Raw genomic sequence first — 25246 nt, 5'->3', positions numbered from 1 at the left:
CCAGGGCAAGACCCTTAGCACGAGGAGTGGGGGGCAATTGATGAAGGAAGATTTGGCCCGACCTCGCAAATCACGGCACGTGGCAAAAAAGCAAGTAGCTCGGCACTTAAAACAGCGTACCGAGGGTACAAACGCCAAAGGGAAGAGACCAGCGGTCCGAACTCCCTAGCAAGGTGCCCGAACTCCCTGCAAGGTGCCCGAACTCCCTACTTAGTGCTCGAACTCCTTACGAGGAGCCCGAACTCTCCCTTTGGCCCCGAGTCACACAAAGCAGAGACCCGAACTGGCCCGTCTTATGACAGTTCGGGGCCCCCCTTATCCGAACTCAAGACTTCGCCTCACGCGCCGCTCCAGGTACTTCGCTTCCGGAGCATTGAACTGGACGAACCGCGCCGTACCTGACACCGAAGGAGTCCGTATCCAGGGCGGCACACCCGACTGACTTGGGATCTGACGCTTGACGGCCGCATTTCAAACGGCCACCTGCCACCGTCACCTGTCACCGCTACCTCCAGTTACAGAGACGGCTCCGACAAAAGGAGCAGTGACGGTTCTGCCCCAGCAGAGGCGATGACGCCCGAACTAGCAGAAGCACGGAAATACTCATTCCCGACCAGACAGGAGTCTAGGAGTGAGTGCGCGAGGTGGTTGTAAAAGGCTCTCCACCCCCAAAGAGGAGGTATGCAAAACTTTGCGCTATTTGGTTTATCTTGCCTTTGAAGAATTCTAACTTAAGCTTCGGAGCCTTTACACCGGGTTCTTCCCGGAACTTCCTCATCTTCTCCGTTTCAGGTTCCCCGCTACTCAGTTCAAAGGCAAGGTCATTGACAGCAAGGACCGGCCGGATTGCGCATCATCAGAAATTTTGAAGGGTTGAAAATAAATAAATAACTAAATTAATTGTCAATATCAACGATATGTTAATAAGGTTTTAATATACAGAAAACCATGAATAATAGAGTTGAACTAAGCAATTTCTTTTCTCCGGTCGTTATGCCTTGGAAAGGATGATGACGTCATTATACAGAAAACCAGATGCCCCTCATCTTGGATAAATGTATCCGGCAAATAAAGGATGATGATGACGTCAGTTTTATGAACATAAATGATGACGAATGACCGTGTCTCTTTCGCTGTTTTAAAATTTGAAATTTCATAAAGAAATGTATGCGTTTATACATGAGAAGTTTGCTAAGTTCTTTTTTAATTATAAGAAAAGAAAAAGTATGATTCATGACTTTTGACGCACACAAATTTTGATTTGATTTGATTTATCTGCCCTTCTAGTTACTTTGAACAAATCAGCATATTCAAACTTGAACCGGAGAATATAGGAAAATTTTGAAAAGTTGCGTTTAGAGCTTTTCAAAAAGTAGTTGTACATTTTTTTTGTAGTTAAATCTTTTCTCAACCATAATAAGGGAAAAGATGAAAATGCGGGTTGTTAGACTTTTAAAAAGCCAATAACCCGCACAAAAAACCGCACCAAACGGGAATGTGAATCATGGGGGCCTTATAATTTTGTTTTCACTGATTTTTAATTGCCACATCAGCAAAAAATATAAAAAGAATAATCTTTTCTAATATGAAATCTCATCTATTATTTAAATCCGAAACTAAATTACATGTTTTTAATTCAAGTTTTAGAAAGAAAGAAGACACATATACAATTGCAATAAGAACCATGTTTTTGTGTTTTTATTTTAGGGATCAATTAATTTGAGATCTGGTAAGTGGTAACAAAAAAAAATTCTCATTAAAGAATAGTTTAGTCGTGCCATGACTCATGACTCATGAGCGTATAGAATATTGGTTAATGATGTAACCGTGTGCATGGGAGAAATAAAAAAAAAGTTTTAATTTGGGGAAGTCGGGAGGCATCCATCATCATCGGATGATCCATCGACTTCAGTATCTTCACTTGATGACTCTTAAATCTGAATTCTGAAGGCATTGCGTTAGCCGTTATATATTGAAACACGTAATTAATTGCAATTTCCAAAAGGGGTAAAATACAAAAACCTCCCCTGAATTTTCTGATAATCATAAAAACCCTCCTTATGATTTTATTTTACCAAAAACCTTTTTGTTATTTTTAAAAAATTTGACAAAAACCTTCCTTCCGTCAATTAAATAAATGATTAAATCTTTCCAAATACCTATTTTACACTCCTTCACCCTCACCAACATCATCCCACTATACTGTCATCGGAGACAGAGAAGCAACTAAGACGTTGGGATCGCTGCCCAACCCGCCCCCTCACTCTCTCTCTCTCCCTCAGTCTCACTCTCATTACTGTATTTGCCACTCCTCCGTTTTTCTCGTTGGCAATCACACTCACTGTTGTGTTGTAGTTCTCACAGGTTAGACCTGTTGGAAGAAGATTCTACCACTTTCAAATGGAAGGATAAATAGAAACATTAATGGAAAGGCTCTCCTCAAAGAACGAGTAGACAATCTCCATGTAAAGAAAGATAAGAGAATGATAATGATCATCATCATCTCGCTGTTTTCAGGTAGTTTGATCTATCTTTGTTAACTTGGTATTGATAGTTGTAACTACCCTGTTTGTTTTCTTAGCTTACTGCAACAAACCAAAATCGATTTAACCAAAAAGAAATATTGTAGAAGTTCCATCCTCTTTTACTTAGCAAGACCTCCAAGAAGCTATAAGTGATTTCAGCGAAGAGCTGGAAAGGGATTCTTTTGGAACTGTTTATAAAGGGGTCAATGTTGCAGTAAAGAAGTTAGAGTAATTCAAGAGCGCGAGAGAGAGTTCAGAACAGAAGTAGGTGTTATTGGACAGACCCACCACAAGAATCTAGTATGATTGATTGGGTATTGCAATGAGGACAAACATCGACTTCTTGTGTATGAGTTCATGAGCAATGGCTTCCTTTTCAGAACTGCAAAGCCCAATTGGAACCAACGCACCCATATTGTGTTTGGAGCTGCAAGAGGGCTCCTATATTTGCATGAAGAGTGTAGAACCCAAATCATCTATTGTGAAAATATGCTTCTTGATGATTGTTTTAAACCAAGGTTTTTGACTTTGGATTGGCAAAGCTTCTGGTGAATAACTAGAGTCGAACTCATACAGTTATTAGGAAAACCAAAAGGTATGTTGCACCCAAGTGGTTCAGGAGACTAACAGATTAGGTAGAAGTGTTGGCTGTACTTACAGGGATCAAAATAGTTAACAGATTAGGTATTCAGAACCTCTCCATTGAAGGCGATTCAGCAAACACTATAAAATTGTTAGGAAAACAAGAGACCAGACTGTGGAGACTTGGACACTTTCTAACGAAGTCAAGGGATTTACTGACTGCTTCTAATGCAAACCTGATTTGAATTCCAAGGGAATTTAATGCTCTTGTAGATGGACTAGAAAAATTAGGTGCTCTGTTAGAAGATTTATACCCTGAAGTTTCCTGTTTTTGTTTTTCTTTTCTTTATATGTGTACACCTTCTTATGTACCCTTCTCTTTTCTTAATGAATTCAGTTACCTTTCTCTCATAAATAAAGGAGTATGGCAATCACTACGATGGTTGATATATATAGCTTTGAGGTCTTGTTGCTAGAGATCATCCATCTATTGTAGGAAGAACATTCCAACAGAAACTGACGAAAATGACAACGGAGAAATTCTTACAGATTTGGCTTACAACTACTGCTATCAAAGTAGGTTAGATATCTACTGGAGAGATTCCTAAGGGTTGCATTTTGGTGCATTCAAGAAGAGCCATCAGTAAGGCTGATGATGAGGAAGGTCACGCAGATGCTAGGAGTTATTGGAGTTCCAGTGCTTACATGCCCTTCTCCCTTTCACTCGGTTTATGAAAGCTAAAGTGGTCCTCTGTTTCTATGACCAAATAGCCAACTTTTATCGAAATCTAAACTTGTTTCTTTACCACTGTGTTATTATGACAATTGAATAATCAACATGGCTCTTGATTATTGATTGTCCCAGAGTAATGGGTTTTTTGCTTCTTTTCCCTTGTTTTTTTTTAGTTTATCCCACTTATCTCAAAGAACTGCAAAGGACAGTTATTGATATGGTCCGATTAGTGTAGGTTCCGGCTATGTGGGGGCGGTTCGGTATTGTGTAAGGGCAGTGGGGAGACAGAAGAGAAGAGCGGAGAGGTTATTGAGGGCAAATATGGTACTTTACAAAGTGATTAGATGATGTTTAGGGGTAATTTCATAATTATGCACGTTTTCTGTCATGATTATTAACGGAAGGGAGGTTTTTGTCAAATATTTTAAAAATAGCGGGGAATTTTCTAAAATGAAACCATAAGAGAGGTTTTTATGATTGTGGGATTTTGTATTTTACCCTTTCTAAAGCGAAATTGGCACTTGGCAGCTCAAAACCTCCAGCGGAGGAGAATTTTTGGCTACTTTGAAAATTCCAAGAACCCCCCACAAATGAAGAGCAAAATGGGGGGTGGGGGGTGCTACCACTGCCAGTCAACAGTCAAGCTTTTCTGGGCCTCGGGTATAGGGTGCTACCACTGCCAATCAACAGTCAAGATTTTGTATTTATTGCAGAAGTGCCGTCGTGCCGATGACATCTCCGGGCACTGCGGATCTGCTTCTTCTACAAAGAAAAGAAACCATAGGCGTGTAAAACGGGCTACAAACCCACCAATCATAAGTAAACACGTCAGCAGCATCGAATAATAGTGTTGTTTTTTCCTCACGTTGACTATTTGTCATCTAGTAAAGACTTTCTTTTGCCTCTAATAAACTAAAGTAATTTCTCTTAGGGTTGCTAATTTGAAAATCTAAAACTCCCTAAATTGACCTAGTCAACATTGGCGTCTTTCGATGGCGTCCAATCACAAAGTTGGGTTGTTGATTTGGGGACTTTGCCTGGTCCACCTTGAAGAGAATATAAAATGGGAAGTGGGAACGAGGAAGCTTCAATCTCGGCCACTCCGTCTTATCCTCTCCGGTGACTCCCCTGCTAAGTGCTGATCGCCAATCAGCTCTGTACGATGACTGTCCATCATCATCAGCAGCTTCAGTTGAGTGGCAGAAGAAGCTACATGTATCCTAAGGTTAGTAAACAACTCGACTTCGATTTCCAGTCTTCTGAAATTTCAAGATCGGCCAATCCAAGCGCCACCTGCTTCTTCACTCGTGTTCATACCGGTAATGTCCTTTCCCGGCAAACCCATAACTAACTTCTCTCAGCTTCATCATCATCGTTCATCACTCATCATTCCCATTCCTTCTTCATTTTTCAATCCTCAATCACAATAATGTCTACAATACCCTCAACCTCTCTTGGAATTTCACGCCCTCTCTTTGCCTCCCTCCTCCTCCTCTTCTTCTTACCCTTGCAGGCCATCTCCCAGACCACATATGACGAACAGTCCATCCTACTCAAACTAAAGCAAGATTGGAAAAATCAACCTCCTATGGACTCTTGGAAATCGTCGCTTCCTTTCTGCAATTGGACGGGAATCACCTGCGACAATGGTTCCGTCACCGGCATTTCATTTGGCAACTGGAACATAAATGGACCAATCCCTCCCATCATCTGCAATCTCAGCAACCTCAACCACCTCGACCTCACTCTCAACTATATTACTGGAGAATTTCCCACCTTTCTCTACAACTGTTCGAAACTCGTGTATCTTGACCTTTCTCAGAATTACTTCGTTGGCCGCATTCCCGATGATATCCACCGGCTTTCTCGCCTCACCTACCTAAATCTCGAAGCAAACAACTTCACCGGCGACATCCCGGCAGCAATCGGACGTTTGTCGGAGTTGAAGACGCTCTCTCTTGTTCAGAATTTGTTTAATGGGACCTTCCCTCCTGAAATCGGTGATTTGTCGAACCTTGAATTTTTGCAAATGGCTTATAATGGTTTCTTGCCTTCGAGGTTGCCGGTTCAATTCGGTCGGTTGAAGAAACTGACACTTTTGTGGATGGCGAGCACAAATTTGATTGGAGAAATTCCAGAATCAATTGGCAATATCACGGAGCTTCAACACTTGGATCTCTCAGTGAACAATATGAACGGATCGATTCCTGGCAGTGTTTTTCTTTTGAATAAGCTAAAAAATCTGTATCTTTACAACAACAAATTTTCCGGTGAGATTCCTAGAAGGATTGAGTGTTTGAGTTTGAACAATCTAGATATTTCGATCAACAAGTTGACTGGTCCGATACCTGAAGATTTTGGAAAGTTGAATAAGTTGCAGTATTTATTTATGTATTATAACCGATTATCGGGCGAGATACCGGCAAGTATCGGTCGGCTTCCAGCGCTCAAAGATATTCGGCTATTCAACAACAACTTCACTGGCGTCCTGCCCCCCGATTTAGGCCTCTATTCGAAGCTTATAAGTCTCGAAGTATCGAATAATCGGCTAACAGGCAAGTTGCCGGATCATTTATGCGCCGGTGGTGTGTTGACAGGAGTGTCGCTCTTCTCGAACCACCTCAGCGGAGAAGTGTCGGCGTCCCTTGGAAATTGCAATAGTCTGACCGATATTCAGCTTTACAATAATGGATTTTCCGGCGAGTTTCCTGCCAATCTTTGGTCATCGATCAATCTAACAACTTTGATGATAAGCAACAACTCATTTTCCGGCAAGCTTCCAAGCAAACTGGCCTGGAATTTAACACGATTGGAGATCAGTTACAATAGGTTTTCAGGTGAGATTCCTTCATATATCGCATTTTCAACTAATCTGGTAGTCTTCTTGGCAAGCAACAACCAGTTCTCCGGAAAAATTCCTACCAACTTAACGGCCCTCTCCCATCTTACAATTCTAAAGCTGGACGGAAATCGTCTTTCGGGTGAGCTCCCGTCAGATATAGTTTCGTGGAAGTCATTGACCTCTCTGAACCTCAGTAGAAATCAACTGTCTGGTGACATTCCCCGTGCCATTGGATTACTTCCAAACCTAATTGACCTGGACCTGTCGGAAAACCAGCTTTCAGGCGATATTCCATCTGAAATCGGCAGTCTTAGACTAACCTTTTTAAACCTATCTTCAAACCAATTAACGGGGATGATCCCGGATGAATTTGAAAATATGGCCTATGAAAACAGCTTCTTGAATAACTCAGGCCTGTGTGCAGCTAATGTTTTCCTAAACCTACGTGTCTGCACTTCTCAACCCCAAGAATCGCAGAAGTTATCCCCCCGGCTTCTGGCTATAATCATAACTTTTTCCGGGCTTGTGTTTCTGGTTGCCTTGTTATCTGCATTGTTATTGGTCAGAGACTGCCGAAGAAGAAAGCATGGACGAGATCTTGCAAAATGGAAGCTTACCTCTTTCCAGAGGTTGGCTTTCACAGAGTCAATCATTGTGTCCAATTTGACCGATAGAAACCTGATCGGGGGTGGTGGGTCGGGCAAAGTTTATCGAGTCCCCTTCGGGCAGTCCGGCGGCGAGGTTGTTGCCGTCAAAAGGATTTGGAATAACGGAAAATTGGAGGAGAAGTTGGAGAAGGAATTCGAGGCAGAGGTTAAGATATTGGGGATAATCCGGCACTCCAACATTGTGAAGTTAATGTGCTGTATTTGCAGTGAGAAATCAAGGCTCTTGGTTTATGAGTTCATGGAGAACGGAAGCTTGGATCGTTGGCTTCACGGGAAGAAGAGGGGATTGCTACCGTCTGGTGGTTCGATCCATGATGCCATATTGGATTGGCCCAGAAGGCTGCAAATTGCAATTGGAGCAGCCAATGGGCTCTCCTACATGCACCACGATTGCCGTTCCCCCATCATTCATCGCGACGTGAAGTCTAGTAACATCCTCTTGGATTCAGACTTCAGTGCGAAGATTGCAGATTTTGGGCTGGCCAAGATGTTGATCAAGCGAGGGGATCCCGAAAGCATGTCAGCCGTGGCGGGCTCATATGGCTACTTTGCTCCAGGCAAGTGCTATTATAATATTATTACACAAGTGCTCCATGGCCAATTTTAACGCCTTAAATAATTATAATTTGCACTTGTATATATTTTGAAACAGTACTTCTAACTCAAAAAAGTGATTTACTTTTGCTTGCTTGCTTCTAAGTCTAAATTATATTTGGTTTTCTGGGTTCCACAGAGTACGCCTACACGACCAAAGTGAATGAGAAGGTTGACGTCTACAGCTTTGGGGTAGTGCTCCTGGAGCTGGTAACCGGAAGGGAAGCCAACGATGGAGGTGAGAATTCAAGCCTGGCAGAGTGGGCGTGGCAACACTTGCAAGATGGAAAACCCATTCAAGATGCTCTGGACGAGCAAATCAGGGAACCTTGTTACTTGGCTGAGATGAGGGTTGTCTTCCAGCTGGGTATCCATTGTACCAGCACCTTGCCCTCCACCAGGCCTTCCATGAAACAGGTGTCTCAAGTTCTAACTCGATATGACCCCCTGCACCAAGGCCACGGGGAGAAGGTGGGGAAGGGCGACTTTGATATAGCTCCCCTGCTCACTGCTCCTACATACCTTTCCAGCAACCGGAGCCGGAGGAGTAAGAGAACATCAACAGATGCCGATGATGATACCTTATCATATTCATATGACGCTTGATCATCATCCAATAAGGCCACTGTGAGAGTTGTTTTGTCTAATGCTGTAACTTGCTCTGCACTGTGCTCAGATCTGCTGCCCAGAAAGATGCCACCCGTACGTGTACGGTGTACCCACAAGACTCTAGTGCCGGAAACATAACCCCATGAATGACAATCGACATGTTTTTTGTGGTTGTGGAATCCATTCACTGAACTTCCTCGTATATGCTGCGCAAATCCATTCACTAGTGTGTCGAGAGGACTGAGCTGAAGGCAAGGGAACCTAAGGGTTGGTGTTCAGCTGCACAAGTATCGTAAGCCATGTTTGTTTATAACTGGCTTAGCTGCCTAACAAGTCAGAGATCAGTTAAACCTCAAGTAGCTACTCATTAAAAAGAGGATGAGGCCGACACCCTTCAAGTGTTTGATCGACGGCCAATTTGGCTCCACTAGCTTTTCAACAGGCTGTGGAATCAATAATATGGTTCTACATAATATATGGGGCGGCATCTTTATGGTAGGGTCCATGAATTTATTACTGGGTTGCTTACATTTTGGATGTAAATACATTCGCAGAGGTGCATATGGACTCTCACTTGCTTTTACATAAATATCATCACCAAATGTTAACTACTAACTAGTATGTGTACTAGCAAGTAGCAACTAGAATAATAATAACAACCATCTACCAGCCAAGTTGGTCTTGATCTTCGAAATTTTCCTTGTTTGTCTGAATTCGAACTATTCGGCTAAAACTACCAAAGTTGATTGGGTCCACGGCTCCACGCTATTATGCTAGGTTGAAGCGAGTAGGGGTATAACAGGTTCGGTCACTGAGCTTGTGGCCTACGGAAACTACCTTCTTGTTAAAACCGAGCCTGTTCGAATCTACCTTGTTAAAGTCATGAAACTAGAATAAAACAAAGGAGATGGTGGCCTGCGGAAACTAGCTTTAAATTACAGATAAAAACTTCCAAGTCTAACCTGTGTGGGCACAGGTTTGCCCTGATGGAAGCCGATCTCATAGCAAAACACCTGTTTAGTATTTTGCTCTACTGGTCTTGATTTTCATGGCTTGTTATGCATTGTCATTTACTCCTTACAAGCTCACACTACTTATGGCGTGTTTAACAAGCATGCTTGTATATTGCTCATACAAGTGAGGGTGAGGGCGAATGGAAGTATGGAACACCAACTGAAGGCTGTGGGACGTTGTGGGGCGGAGATGTGAACTCTAGCTAGCTGTGTCAATGGAGAAAGCTTTATTTCCGACCGTAATATATAGTTTAACCTTGAGAGATGATTGATGCAAATCTGAGGTAGGAAACCACAACAGCAGGTTACATAACGCATCAGAAATTCAGAATGTTGTATAATACAAGTCCTGCTTTATTTTATTGTATCAGAGAAAACTACTACTAACAACTCAAGATTTTCTTTCCCCATTTATTCTCCAAATCTGGAGAAACTTTAGTTACACTATATTCAACTATTGCCCCCAAGGCAACCCCAAACTTAAAATGGCATCTAGGAACAAACTCGCAGGCTGAAGTGGGAAAGCAATGACCACACCACTTCCATGTCCTGCAATTTAGACATCCACCCTACCTCTTTACCATATCCTGCAAAGCCATAAATAATGGACTTGCTGTAACAATATCTAAAATAGAGGGGAAAGAGAAAATGCCTCAAGTGATCTGAGGATGCGAACAAAAAAATCAAAGGGAAAATATGATCATCAAGAAATGGATCACGTGAAATGGGAAAATGCGATCTACAATTTGCTACTCTCTCCTTGAAGACCATTCTCAGGAATCCTCAACCTCCAAATACTGGGAGTGAGAGGCTGCAAGAAGTGCAGCTCCAATACCGGAGCCATCATTGGAATGTTCAACAGAAACATTAGCCGAAACTTCCTCTCCCAGCAACTCCTTGAGAGTGCTTTCTAGGCACACTCTGAACTCTGTGTAATGCTCATACAACCCACCATCCATGGCTAGCACTGTCCTCTGCTTCTCCCCCTCCTTTACAACATCTCTTCCCAATTTCTTTAGAATGCCCAAGATCCCTGCTGCAGAAAGACGGGCTCCACGAGTGGCAACAATGTTACAGAGCTCAACAACGGCCTTTCTTGTTTTCAAGGAAGTATTAGGTATCTGAAATAAGAGCGAAGAAAAAAACACAAAATAAATAAGGAAACCTGTACAGTAATTTAATGATTGCTTCAGTAATGGCATACTCAACCACATCCCACAAATGCATAACTCGTATTTTTCAAATTTATCCACAGTAAATGTGAGAAAAAGATCAGGACGTTTGTCCTGACAACTGAAAGCTGCAATTTGATGCATCTGTCACAAGTATCTTTGTGCAAATGAGATACTTCCAGCCCCCCACCCCAAGTCTTCCATTTTTCTTTTCCCTTTCCATTTTCTTCCTTCTTTTTTCCCTGGAGGAAGAGGGTAATGCTTTTTATTTATTTATTTATTTTCATAACAAAAGGGAGCATTGTTGATATTGTAGTGCCTAACAAAGTTTCGAGGAAAGAAAAAAAAGCATACCCCTAGGATATCCTTCAATTTGTTCCCCACCACCTTGAGATCTGGAGACGTGTCATGATGCATGGCAGACATGTCAGGTGTCCTGCAAATTACACAACTTGGAATTTAAATGTGTTGCAGGCTCTTTTGCATAAAACCATAGATTTAGCATCTAGTGCAAAGATAATGAACTCCGAAGGAAACTGAAGATTTTGCAAGGATAATGAGACAAAAATAAGTAAGCTTTCAGAAGGCATAAGAATTTAAAATAGGGAATAGAACAAGTAAAACCATGTAAAGTTCACAGGTTGCAACAAAATTGATTTAGGAATAGAAGTAAAATCATTTGAAGTTCACAGACTGCAAAAAGACTGACTTAGGAATAGAACAATTTAAACCATGCTAGATTTATGAATTGCAACATGACTGATTAAGGTGGTGTTGGTTCATGGTTCTGAAAAAGGGTGGTATGGTTCCAGAAACATACCATTTTTTTTTTCTGAAAATAGCAATGCATTGTTCTGAACCACACAATGCAAAAGAGGCTGTTCTGTTGGTGGTTCATTTTTTGAACCATGATATGTGAGCCTTGACTGTGTTTGTGTGATTCATGTGTACATGCACTTTCACTATTTAGTTTTGATCATACAGTCAGAAACTGCCATGCCATGCTTACATTAATGAACCATGAAACCAAATACCCCCGAGAATAACCAATTATTTATGCAGACTTCAGACTCGAGAGAAACTGAGATTGTAGCCAATAGAACCCAGTGGAAGTTGGTTTTAATGCATCCAACCTTCACTGAGTTAAGAGCCAGGATGACCAATACACGGACACCATGCATTTACTAAGAAAGAAAGCAGGAAAAAAGGCACACAACTAAAGAAGAGGATTCCCAATCTAAACAAAATATGTAGTAGCAATAAATACACAAGTCAAAATGGCAAGTGAATCATTATCATCATCATCCAAGACTTAACCCAACTACGTGGGATTGGCAACAAGAATCCTATTTCAACATTCCATTCTCTTTAAAGCCATATCCATTGTTAAATTATGAGAGCTTTTTGATGACCCATGTCCTTTTTGGTCTATCCCTAGCCCTTTGTAAAGAGATTGGGCCGAATGGGTCCTAGTATCTTCTCTTGTAATATTTTTTCTATTTTCCTGTTAGCTAATGGGCCTGTTATTTCTTTTTGTTTGATCTCTTTATGTTACTGCCTAGCTGGCCACCCACTTAAGGGCATATTTGTAATTATTTTAACATTAATTTTTAGTAAAAAGGATTAGAGAAGAAAGGGAAGGATTATTCAAACCTTTCTTCTTCTTTCTCCTCTTTTCTCCATCTTCTTCTTTTGTACTGCTGCTCTTACTTTTCTTCCTCCTTTTTCTCTCTAATTTTTCAAGTTTACACCTATTTTTGAGGACTGGTTTGCATCTTGGTATCAGAGCAGGTTTCTTTTTTCCTTCTTTTCTTCTTCCTCTTTTCCCATACACCCTTAGATTAAGAGTGTATGGAGAGATAGGTTATCTATAGCTTAGAGGATCTTTGGCCTAGTTGGTAGAGGGTTTGGAGAGTTTAAATCTGGCTGGATATTGCCAAGAAGTGGTGCTACTCTGTTGCTGCCCAAAACCCTAGCCGACTAGAGATTTTCGAAGGTACAGGTAAAGGTGAAGCTTTGGGTGTGGCACTCTGTGCTTGGGAGGTGTCTTTTGACTCCTAAAGGAGGGCGGTTCAGGTTTGGAAGAGATTGGGAAGCTCTAATAGGAACAGCTGCATCTTCTCTCTTCCTCCCCAACAGTTGAACGGAGTAAAACCCTAGTTTTCAAGCATCTGGTTTCTGGTTTGACTTCAAGTAAGTTTATAAGAATTTATGTCTGTAGTAGAGGAAAACTCGGGTATCTCACAGGTAGTAAAGTGAAACCCGAAGAGACAGACCCTGGATTTGAGAAATGGATGCAGGAGAACTATACAGTCATTGGATGGTTGGTCAACTCTATGCAACCTCATATAAGTCAGCATTATCTCTAGATGTCTTCGGCTAAGGTGATATGGGACAGTGTTACTGAGACCTATTCACAGAAGTTGAATGTAGCCAGAGTCTACAAGTTGAAAATTGACGTGAAGAACCTAAGACAGGGGGAGAAGAGTGTAGCAATCTACTATTCTATACTGAAATCCCTACGGCAAGAAATTGATGTTATGGAGACAATTGTATGGGAGAGTAAGAATGATGTTGAAATGTATAGGAAGTTGGTGGAGAGAAATAGGGTGTTTGAATTTCTTACTACACTCAACCCTGAGTTTGACATCATTAGGCAAAATATCCTGGCCAAAGATGAGGTTAATCTTTCCCAGACTTATGCTATGATAAGCAGTGAGGAGAGTAGGTGACAGGTTCAGTTACAGAGTCCACATACAGAATACTTTGCACATGCTGGAATAAAGCCAAAGGGTCCTACTGAGAAAAAGGAGCAGATATGTGATTATTGCAAGAAACCGAGGCATACAAAGGACACTTGCTGGAAGCTTCATCCTGAGCTTCTTCCTGATAGGTTTAAGAATAACAACAATTCTAAGAAGGGCAATCAGGTAGGAAAGCCTAAGACAGCTAATGTTGCTACAGTACCTGAAGGAGGAAATAAGGAGAGTGAAGAAAAATCAACCATTGAGTAGTTGGCAGCAATGAAGGCGGATTTTGAAAAGTATGGGAGGCTGCTAAATCACTTGGAAACTACTATTTCTTCATCTTACTCTTCCAGCAACACATCATTATCATCTGCATTTGCTCACTTAGGTATTTGTGCTTCTGCAAATCATGCTTCAGTTTCAGGTCATCATAAAATCCCTTGGATTATTGATTCCGGTGCATCAGACCATATGACCAGCCTGTCTACTCTCTTTCGCTCATACCACCTTCTCTCTGGTAAAGAGAAAATATCCCTTGCTGATGGGTCTCTTGCTCCCATTTCTAGTAAATGGGATATAAAGACCTCTGACGCCCTTTATTTATCCTCTGTCCTTCATGTCCCTAAACTTAATACAAACTTTTTATCTGTTAACAGCTTAACTAAATCCATGAATTGTAGCATAACCTTTTTTCCCACTCATTGTGTTTTTCAGGACCTGCAATCTCAGAGGATGATTGGGAGTGGCCATGAGGCGAACGGAATATACTTGCTGGACACACCGGATAGAGCTTTTGGACCACCTCATGGAGTTGCCTTAGAGTCAGTCTTGTCAGAGTCTATTGACAAAGTCTTGTTATGTCACTTTCGGTTTGGTCATTTGTCTTTTTTTGCATTGAGTCATTTGTTTCCAAATATGTTTAAGGGAGTGTCCTTATCGAGTCTTCATTGTGAGTCGTGTGAACTGGCAAAGCATCGTAGACATTCTTATTCAGTAAGTAATAAAAGATTTCTCTCTTTTTCATATTGTTCACTCTGATGTGTGGGGGCCATATCATTTGCCAACTATGGGGGGTTATAGGTACTTTATCCTTTTTATTGATGACTACTCTCGTTACACTTGGATTTATCTCATGAAATCCAGGGATGAAGTACCAGCTATTGTGCAAAAATTTCATGAACTCATCCTCACCCAATTTAACACTCGGATCAAAATATTTCGTTCTAATAATGCTAAGGAGTATTTTGAGAAAACCCTCTCCGCCTATCTTAAAACTTTTGGGGTTATTCATCAAATTTCTTGTTCCTACACTCCACAACAGAACGGAGTGGCAGAAAGGAAGAACCGACATGTGGTTGAAGTTGCCAGATCCCTCCTGTTTGCATCCCATGTTCCTATAAAATTTTTGGGAGATGCTATTCTTACTGCTACCTTTTTTATCAACCGTATGCCCTCCCGGGTTCTTAACTTCAAAACCCCCTTTAGCCTTCTCTTCTAGGATGATGATCTTTTTTCTCTTCCTCTCCGTGTTTTTGGGTGCACTTGCTATGTGCATGTTCACATCCATCAAAGGCACAAATTTGAACCTAAGGCTCGTAAATGTGTTTTTCTGGGATATGCCTCCACACAGAAGGGATATTGCTATTTTGATCCAGTTAGTGGCACCCGCTTTGTATCTCAGGATGTCACATTCGCTGAGTTGACTCATTTCTTTAGTATTTCTTCCGAGGGGGAGAAATCTGAAAAACCCTTTGCTATGTCTCCAGTTGTTCCTCTTCCCATTCCTCTTGAGTCCTCTCATGAGGTATCCACTTCTCCCACTGGACCTACCTCCAACATTCTTGTTCCTCCTCCTCCTCCACCTCATTCTCCTATAATTCCCCCTCATCCTGTTCTCCAAAGGTGGTACCAAAGGCACAGATTCAGACATGGGCAAGTTGTTTCCACTCCTACAGAAGAGCCTCTTGCTCCTCCCATCATTACTGAGGTAACAGGTCAGCCTTCCTCTGACCCATCTACATCTTTCCCAAACCTTGACCTTCCTATTGCTCTCCGCAAGGGCAAACGGAAGTGTAGCCCATTGTATCTCCAAACACCTGTCTTACAACCTTCTCTCTCCTTCCTACTACTCTTTTCTTGCTTCTGTTTCTTCCTATGTGATACCCAAATCCGTTCCGGAAGCCTTATCTAAATCTGAATGGAGGGATGCTATGATGACTGAACTGGATGCTTTGCATAAGAACCATACCTGGGATATTGTTGACTTGCCTGAAGGGAAGGAACCAATGGGTTGTAAATGGGTGTTTACCAGTAAATATCACTCTGATGGATCTATTGAGAGGTTTAAGGCTAGGCTGGTTGCTAAAGGCTACACTCAAATGTATGGTATTGACTATCTTGAGACATTTGCTCCTATAGCTAAGATGACCTCAGTCTGGGTTTTGTTATCTCTAGCCGCTACTTTTGATTGGCCCCTACACCAGTTTGATGTTAAAAATGCCTTCTTGAATGGAGATCTACATGAAGAGGTCTATATGTCTTTGCCTCCAGGGGTGTATGGGAAGGAAATGCAAGGCAAGGTGTGTAAACTGTAGAAATCTATCTATGGTCTCAAACAGTCTCCTCGGGCTTGGTTTGAGAGGTTCAGGGCTGCTCTTGTCTCCTTTGGTTACACACAAACTCAATCTAATCATACCCTGTTCTTGAAGAGAAATGGCTCTCTGGTGACCTTTTTGATAGCTTATGTTGATGATATTGTGGTCACGAGTAATGACACTCAAGAGGTCAGTAAACTCAAGATTTCTTAACTCTAAATCTGAGATCAAGGATTTGGGAGATCTTCGGTATTTTTTGGGCATTGAAGTTGCTAGATCTCAGGATGGTATCTTCATTTCTCAGCGTAAATATGTCTTTTACCTCCTTGTTGAGACTGGTAAACTTGGAGCTAAACCAATCTCCACTCCTATTGATCCCAATCATAAGCTTTCTGCGACAGATGGTGACCTTTTATCTGATAAGGGGGTGTTTCAGATACTACTTGGGAAGTTGTTATATCTTTGCATGAATCGGTTAGACATTTCCTATGCAGTAAATGTTATTAGTCAATTTATGCATTCTCCCAGGGATACTCATTTAGCTGCTGCAGAAAGGGTTCTGTGTTACTTGAAAGGTACTCCAGGGAAAGGTATTCTATTTGCCAAACATGGACACATGAAGCTGGAAGCTTTCACTGATGCTGATTGGGCAGGATGTATTGATGATAGGAGATCCACCTCAGGTTATTGTGCTCTGGTCGCTGGGAACATTGTGTCATGGAGGAGTAAGAAACAGTCTGTAGTTGCTAGATCCTCAACTGAAGCAGAATGCAGGGCAATGGCACATGGTGTGTCAGAATTACTGTGGTTACGATCCCTTTTAGAAGAATTGGAGGTTGACTATGAGAAGCCAATGATGCTCTACTGTGGCAACCAAGCAGCTATCAATATTGCACATAATCCTGTTCAACATGACAGAACTAAGCACATTGAGGTTGATAGACATTTTATAAGGGAAAGAGTTTCCTCAGGAGAAGTTTATTTGCCATTCATCACATCAGACGAACAATTGGTTGATATCTTGACCAAGGGAGTTCCGAGAGGGAAAATGACACACTATATAAGCAAGTTGGGCATGATTGACATCTATGCTCAGCTTGAGGGGGAGTGTAAAGAGACTGGGCCGAATGGGTCCTAGTATCTTCCCTTGTAATATTTTTTTCTATTTTCCTGCTAGCTAATGGGCCTGTTATTTCTTTTTGTTTGATCTCTTTATGTTACTGCCTAGCCGGCCACCCACTTAAGGGCATACTTGTAATTATTTTAACATTAATTTTTAGTAAAAAGGATTAGAGAAGAAAGGGAAGGATTATTCGAACCTTTCTTCTTCTTTCTCCTCTTTTCTCCATCTTCTTCTCTTGTACTGCTACTCTTACTTTTCTTCCTCCTTTTTCTCTCTAATTTTTCAAGTTTACACCTATTTTTGAGGACTGGTTTACATCTCCCTTCTAGCCCCTTGAACTTGCAATAGATCAGTTCTTCTTACAGGTTCTGTCAATGGTCTTCAATGCATGTGACCAAACCATCTTCTAATTTCTCTCATTTTATCACCTATATATGGCTAAAAGGCTAAAAGGGAGAGGTAGATTCCTATTCAAGTCTCTTAATCTTCTTATTCCATATACACTGTTGTTGCTATAGTTTTCAAGTCTTAAATGTGCAATTGTACTTCTAACAATCCATAAAGCTGCATTAACAAAGATGTTTTATTAAATTTCCTTTATTTATTTAGATTTTCCGTATCTAGAGAAATTACAAAAATATATCCAAAATTTTCTCATCTTTGCATATGGCAAAACGTCCATCAATATTGAAATTGCAAACCATTCTCATTGTATAATTGTGACATGCCTTTTTTAATAATACATTCTGATATGCAACATATGGGTTAAAGTCAGAAACCTGTTGTAGAGATTTATTTCTCTCTAGGTAAATTTAATTTTTTGCCCTTAGAAATTAAGTTCTTGATTTATCAATCATTTTAAATTCCATTAGGATAGAAAATGTAAAGTTTATGTTTTATGCCCACTCATAATCACAATCCTCTACATTTTATAAACTTAAATGATATTAGAATGTTTTACTCTTGATTGTGTTGCTATAGTGAGATGTCTCATTAAAATGGTGAGACATCAGTATTTCTTGGTTGGTTAGATATAGATAAATGGGTTTAGATATCATTGGCAACGGCACAAAAATCTTTAGACCATGATACTCAGTCGCCTATGCACCATCCATATTATGCTCTAAACTAGAAATTCTTGTGGGACAGAAATTCTTGTGCTTTTTCTTTCATAACCAAATTACCCATGCCATGAAAGTATTTTTCAAGTCCAAAAGTAGTCCCCCATTTTTACCATTCTTATCATGCCCAATGGACTAAAACAGATCCAGAAATCTCTATCATTTGCACTCAAGATTCTTGAAAACCAAGGTAAACCACCCTTGAACCTGCGTGTTACAGAGTCTAGACAAGCACTCCTTTTCTCCATCATAAATAAACCCTTCATTTTAATAGTCCTTTAAAACCACACCAATACTGTAGAACTAGCCCTAAATCTCCTTCCTTTCCATGCAATAACTCTTTATTTTCCTAAAAACCCACAGAAGTTAATTTTCTTAAAACTCTAACCCATGTTTCTCTGTTTAATCTATGAGCAAAGTAGCTAGCATATAACCCTAGTTTGACTTTTATTGCAATAACTGTTGAACTTCAACAATGCACTTAACTTTAGGAAGTTGTATAGAGCAAGACAGAAATATAGAAAAAAAGACATAAAAAATGAAAAGGTTTACATATGTAGCCAACAGAATGATAATGTACCTCAATATAAATGGAACTTTAAGCTGTGGTGGAACAGTGTCACCAAAAAAGGCAGCCTCCTCAGCCATACTCAATAAGACTCTACGTACAATATCTCCCAAGTACATTCCAGAGATTATCTTCTCAAATATCTACATTTAATCATAGAACATATTAGTAGATATGCAACTTGGGGATCATTCCATCATAATGATGGTAAGGATATAATTACCTGTTCACCGGGGTTTAAACTCTCTACATCCAATGCATGATCATACTCTGTTATAGGAAGATGTGAAGATCGGAAATTACCCCACTCCATGTTAATAACCTATATTATTAAGGTAGAGACAGATCAATATTTATCTGCATTTTTTTATTGGAATATTTATCTGCATTTATCATATTTGCATTTTCTAATTATGATTTCCTTCTATGTTCATGAGCAAATTGACTGTAATTGACTTGTAATATGCCCAAGACAGGAGGAAAACAGCATATTCTGATAAGAGTGAATATGTAAATGAAAGCATAACTGGAAAAGAACACCAACCATCTCCCCCGACTTAGGTAGAAGTCCATGCCACTTGGGAATTGCATTTGCACATTCTACATATGCTGCATTGGTACCGGTACCCAATATTACAGCAGCAATAACATCATTGTTCAAGTACCTACCTCCTGCTAGTGTTCCAATTGTGTCATTGACCTGCATAAAGTCCACTGTTTTAATACTCATAAATTTATAGCCATCAACCAGAAGCAGCAAAGCTCCCACACTGGCTACTGGTCAAGAACTATAGGTCATCATCTTAAATAAGTCAACAATAGGGTACGATCCAGGAAGACATCCACTTGAACTTACCAGAGCTGCGACACGCATATCAAGACCTTGTTTTTCCAAGGCCTTAGTCAGCTCTAGAACCACGTCTTGGCCAACCTAATCAGGCAATGAGGAAAAAAAAGGCGAATCAGAATTTTGAAATGGTCAAGGAGCAAAGGACAGCATAAAGTTATACAAAATGACAGATCAGGGATATCCCAATGCATCTTTGCCACAATAGACTTTTGATTGTATATTTTGAAATGGGTTTCTGATCATTCTTTTTATTCACGGATGAACTAACAAATATTTTAGTCAGGAACACATTGTTTTCTAGTGATGTTTTGCTAGTTGACTAGGGATAGATCAAATCCATAGCTGGAACTTCTAAACATTCTTTAAAATTGAAAGCTATGTAAAAGAATTTAGATCAATATAAAGTTTATTGTTGCAACTTCAGCAAAGTGACAAACCAATGCCTATGCCAAGGAGATACTGCAAAATGGGCATTTTTGTTTCTCCATATGGTTATTCAAATGAACAGAGATATTTGATGATGTTATCTACAGAACTGCAGCTGGGCAATTGAAATAAGGTATACATACACATATGTGTCAAGAAGAAACTACCTGAGGTGACAGCATAATTTAGAAGGGCAAGATCAGATAATAAAGTCATTGGAAGTTCAACAACTTTCACACATAAATATGGCCTTCATAGTTGTCAAGGCGACGCCTAGGCGACAAGGCACCCTTTGAGGCTCGCTTCGCCTAACCGCGAAGCAGTTTTGTACTATGTATTATAAAATACTTTTTTATTCTTTATTTTTTGATATTATAATTATAAAATAGGCACTATTAAACTAAAATATTCATTTTGTGTGTTTTTATACTAATTTCTTTTTATTATTTTCTTATTTGTTAGGGTTTAATCAATACAAGCATTGCTAAATGCTGTATTGGACCCTCAAAGACATTAAAACCTGAACCAATAAGTAAAGAAGAACTTAAAATTTTGTCTAATCAACACATTTTCTACTACTACTTCTTTTCTTCTTTTCCTATAACAAAAATAAGGGTTCATCCCTTATATTTTTTGAATGTTCTTTTCCTTCTTCTCATTAATATGTTGATTTTCTATACTTTAACTTGAACTTTATACTTTTCTTATGAAAATTATGAATAATTATCAAGGAAATATGGTTATGGTACCTAGGGAACTACTTAGGATCTATGTTTTCTACATAAAAAAAATCTATCGCCTAGGTGACGTCTAGGCGCCCCCTTGTCGCCTCGCCTCGCCTTGGCGCCTTGAAAACTATGATGGCCTTTTATGGTACACATAAAAATGCATAACTTAAATTGTCTATATCCACTTCATATCGCCTTTTGTGTAGATTTCCAAATGACACTACATTATAATCACCAACTTATCTGTCCACCTAATTCATAATCAAGGCACTGATCAATATTAAGCATGTAAAGAGGAGCCCAGGTAATAGGACTAACCACATCCTCAATACTGAAGCCTTTTGTCCACTTAATAAGGGTCCCTGATGTGATTGATAATTGCCTCACTGGAAATGAGAAGGTAAAACCCAGTTCCCTCTGCCTGCCAGGAGAAAGATGAAAATCTTCACCTTCAGTTTTAACAAACTTTGCAAGCTCTGCAGCAATGTAATCGAACAGCTCCTGAAATTACAATAAATGGTAGGGATTAGGGAATGTTATATAATACAACTAAATCTACATAAGTGGCAACTTAGATTGGAAGTTACTTACTTCTGAACCCCCAGTCATCAAATGTGGAGGAATTGACACCTCAGCAAATTCTTGATTGACAACACGTCCATCCTTCCCACCCAACTGTACACGCAATACACGGAAGTTTGTTCCACCAAGGTCCAATGCATAAAATAATCCTCTCTCATTCCTAAATGAAGAAGGATGACCAAAGGATACATTCATGAGTGATCTTATTTACAGTTTTGGATGAGTCATTTTATCAGAATAATTGATTCACAAGAAAATGATAACAAATGTTTCTTACCAGAATACATAAATATGGAATGATTCCAGAATCAAATAAATTTCCTTCCAACTCAACGTTATAAATAAGAAACAAATAGCAATGGTGCTGAATTTTGGCTGTTGTCAATATAGCAGCAGTTATCAAGAGCCGGTACTTTTTCCTATTTCTTAAATTTTAAAATTTTTAATTAAATCTGATGAATGAATTCCAGTTCTACAGTATATTCGCAACTGCAGTACAAGCATTTACATATATCAATCACTGCTAATAAAATTCAACATTTTTTGAAGTTTTTAATTGATAGAGAGTGGTACTATTAGAAGACAGAGGGGAGCCACTTTCAGAAAGTGCCATTGTTCCAAACAAAATTACATCACGCTGATCTTGGCCATCATATTGCTATAGAAGAGAGAAAATGAAACAAGGAAACTGGAAAAAAATTAATACATTAGAAACATCATTCATTCAAAAGCAAAAGGTAGCCCAGTTGGGCAACCAAGGAGGCATTCTATTCCTTATCCATGCAACATCTAATAACACTCAACCTTGACAATCAGATCACCACAACAATATAGCACTTCAAAAAGAACATGAATTACTAAAAGGAATAATCCAACAATAGAACAGTAGAAGAGTGCCAAATCTAGATCAACAAACAGACCCAATCAGCATTAGAATGGGGGAAAAAGAGGGGATGGAATATAACGAAAAAAAAAAAAAAGACAAGGGTTAGAAAAACGAGGGAAAATGAAAGAAGTTATCCCAAAATGGATATGAACAGCAAAAATATCATGGGGAATCAAACAAATATAAAAGGTGATAAAGGAGAAAAGAGACACAAGAGAAGGAAATTACAAGAAGCAAAAAAAATTATGTATATGGGATTCATCAAAAATAATAATAATAATAATAAAATTCTGTATAGGGGATTCATCAACAAAAAAAAAAAAGAAAATTCTGTATAGGGGATAAGGAAATTGCAGCCAAATAAGTTATCGAAGCAAAAGAAAAACTATAAACCAGCAAAGGAAGTGATTTGCATGTAAGATTATATACCATCAAGATTCATACTAATCATCCAAGGGAACCATCTTTCCCAGACTCTATCGAAGAACCTCAAAAAGGTAAAACTCGTAATCCAATGAAATTATATCAAATGCAAAAAGAACTATCAAAAAAATTATTTGCTCTACAATACTAAACATGGATAAAGAGAAGAGCCCAATAAAAATGAGAGAAAATAAGGATAACGTAATTTTCAATTTGTCCATACAACATCCCAACTATGAATAAAGTTGAACAAAGTAGAGAAAAGAAAAGCTCTGATAATTTGGAAAGAAAAACCATATTACAGAGCGCATGTACAGTACAAAATATAAAATGCTAACGATGTATTAGCAAAGAAAAAGAAAAAAGAAAGAAGATCAATTTTTTTAGTTTCATGTAGCAAAGAAATCGTCAATAACTTTTTCAAAGTTATACCAAAATAACGAAAGTATAATAGAAAAGATAATTTTTTTTTTTCATAAGTACTGCACGATTTTAATCGAAATCTCCCGAAAACTTAAAAAAAAAAAATGATAGAAGTAAAAGAACGAGAAAAGGTCGAACAAGAAGAACTTAGTAACATAAAACCACGAAAGAAGAAACTAATAAGCCCATGAAGGAAAAACGCAAGGAAATAAAATTAATAATAAGAAACGAAAAAAGGACTCTAGTACCCTGTAGGGAGGTTGTCAACATAGCTGATAAGCATCTTGAGCTTACTCCCTCCCTCTGACGCAAGACCAGCATGCATCTCGACTGTCATGGCGTCAGCCACTTGTCTGAGCTTCCCAATCGGTGTCGCACACTTCTCTTCAAATTCCCTAAGGATAGCCATCGCCCGAGCCCAACGGCCTGAGCATCGCATCCGATGGCGAACGATAAGAGCTGCCGCCGCGCAAACAGTAGCAGCACATATCACCGCAGCTCCAACAACCACCTTCCCCATTAGATATAAAGAAATTCAAGTAAGAACAACTACTACAGATCTCTCACTGGAGAGAGATATGAAACCCTAAATTGAACTGCTTCCTCGAAGAATATCTTGATTGGAGGTTTCGGACAGAGCTTCGGAATAAAAATTCAAATATGCACGAACTCTTGGCAATCGAAACAAAGACAAAAGAAAACAGATAAATGAGAAATCCTCGGTAATTGTGAGGGATAAAGAACCATAGAATGGATCAAAACTTCTTCGACTGATTTTTGTTTTCTATGTTATTAAGTAAATGTGTTGTGCAGCTCCAGGGACTAGAGATGCAACTAAGGATGCAGGAAGAAGGAAAAGAATCCCGGCCTAGATCCAATGATAGACTTTTAAAAATGGGGGTTGGTTGGTTCGGCGAATTCGGTTGATTTCTGTAAACGGCAAGAAATGAAGGAAACGAGAGCGGACGGATTGGGATTTAGAATTTCAATTATCTATTTCCGATTTTATTTCCTTCTTTTTCTGTTATTTTTCCTTCTTCTATACGTCGACATTCGTCTCTTGAATGGGTTTTTTAAAAGTGAAAAAGAGTTGACTAAATGCTCATGATATTGCGTAGATTTACGACAATATCCTCTATGAACGACTACGAGCTGCTGCCCTAATCTATATATAGCCCTATACATTGATTCTACTACATTCATGCATGAGCCGTTGCTTTTCAAAATGTCAAATAAGATGTCCGATTCGAACCCGTTGAACAAGGATTCTCAATTAAGTGCCCGTTTGGGAATGTAGCGTTTGGTAAAAACTACCCTGAAAAGCCGAAAAATGCTGTCCTTGAGCTGATTAATTGACTTCCGGTGAAACTAGTTTTGATGGTTTGTCCCAAGTCGCTCTCACTCAATGCAGCTCTCGATTAAAAGCCCTCCAAACAGACTCTAAAAATCCATTTTAACAAATTTCCAACAAAACTGGCCCAAATGGTGTGTTGTGTATACAAAAATCAAATTAAAGCTCTTATAATAATAGAAAGGTGATTCGGACCGGGTAGTTTCCCTTTTATTTTTATTTTTTTTGGTATTCCAAACCGGGTAGTTTGGATTGGTGGTGTGAAGACTGAAGGGCACGGCACATAAGGCAATTAAGGCCGAGGGGAGAGGGCATTTCGGGGAAAATGTATGACGTAGATGGTAACTAACAAGGCAGTGAGCAGTGACACAAGGGGAGGTGGAGTCACGTTCAGGTGACGAAAACCTGGGTGCGGAAGGCTGTCCAAAGGCGTTGATATGAATGGAAGATGTGGACCTCACTTGATACGTGGATATCAGCGCGTATATTCTTCCAAAAACACGTGGGTCATGAGATTCCCAGGTTACCACGTGGCAACCCATGGATTCCCCGAGAGTTTAGAGGAGGGAAAGGGAAAACGATATCAATAATTCCATTATTCAATATGCATGCATGAGTAAATTTTTTCTTTCTTTTCGTAAACATGGGCAAAGGAAGAGGACACATTTGTCGTGTCTTGGATTTTG

The 25246-nt window shown here is 39.7% G+C and overlaps 2 protein-coding genes across 2 annotated transcripts; one reads left to right on the top strand and one right to left on the bottom strand.

Moving 5' to 3' along the window:
• Positions 1-4929: 4929 nt before the first annotated feature.
• On the top strand, positions 4930-9168 carry LOC104592044 (uncharacterized). Its single transcript, XM_010251184.3, has 2 exons — positions 4930-7907; positions 8084-9168. Exons 1-2 carry the CDS (start codon positions 5270-5272, stop codon positions 8548-8550), a joined length of 3105 nt encoding a protein of 1034 aa, XP_010249486.1. The 5' UTR covers positions 4930-5269; the 3' UTR covers positions 8551-9168.
• Positions 9169-9846: 678 nt separating this feature from the next.
• HXK2 (hexokinase 2) lies at positions 9847-24254 on the bottom strand. The gene is made up of 9 exons (XM_010251182.3): positions 23458-24254; positions 21487-21637; positions 21214-21396; positions 19748-19822; positions 19436-19591; positions 19115-19213; positions 18904-19034; positions 11093-11174; positions 9847-10687 (listed from the first exon to the last, which is right to left on the bottom strand). Exons 1-9 carry the CDS (start codon positions 23727-23729, stop codon positions 10340-10342), a joined length of 1497 nt encoding a protein of 498 aa, XP_010249484.1. The 5' UTR covers positions 23730-24254; the 3' UTR covers positions 9847-10339.
• Positions 24255-25246: the final 992 nt, after the last annotated feature.

This window comes from Nelumbo nucifera, chromosome 8, assembly GCF_055504915.1.
Source record: "Nelumbo nucifera cultivar China Antique chromosome 8, China Antique-T2T, whole genome shotgun sequence".
Lineage (NCBI taxonomy): Eukaryota > Viridiplantae > Streptophyta > Magnoliopsida > Proteales > Nelumbonaceae > Nelumbo > Nelumbo nucifera.
Note: the sequence above shows the minus strand (reverse complement) of the source record. Positions and strands in the feature narration are given on the sequence as shown.

Bases quoted from the DNA above. Each gene is read 5' to 3' on its own strand.
- HXK2 (XM_010251182.3), bottom strand. From the start codon at position 23,729: ATGGGGAAGGTGGTTGTTGGAGCTGCGGTGATATGTGCTGCTACTGTT. The intron at 21,638-23,457 runs GTACTAGAGTCC...TTCTTCATTTAG, and splicing joins GTTGACAACCTCCCTACAGG to GAATGAGAGAGGATTATTTT. The intron at 10,688-11,092 runs GTATGCTTTTTT...CTCTTATTTCAG, and splicing joins AATTGAAGGATATCCTAGGG to ATACCTAATACTTCCTTGAA.
- LOC104592044 (XM_010251184.3), top strand. From the start codon at position 5,270: ATGTCTACAATACCCTCAACCTCTCTTGGAATTTCACGCCCTCTCTTT. The intron at 7,908-8,083 runs GCAAGTGCTATT...TGGGTTCCACAG, and splicing joins ATATGGCTACTTTGCTCCAG to AGTACGCCTACACGACCAAA.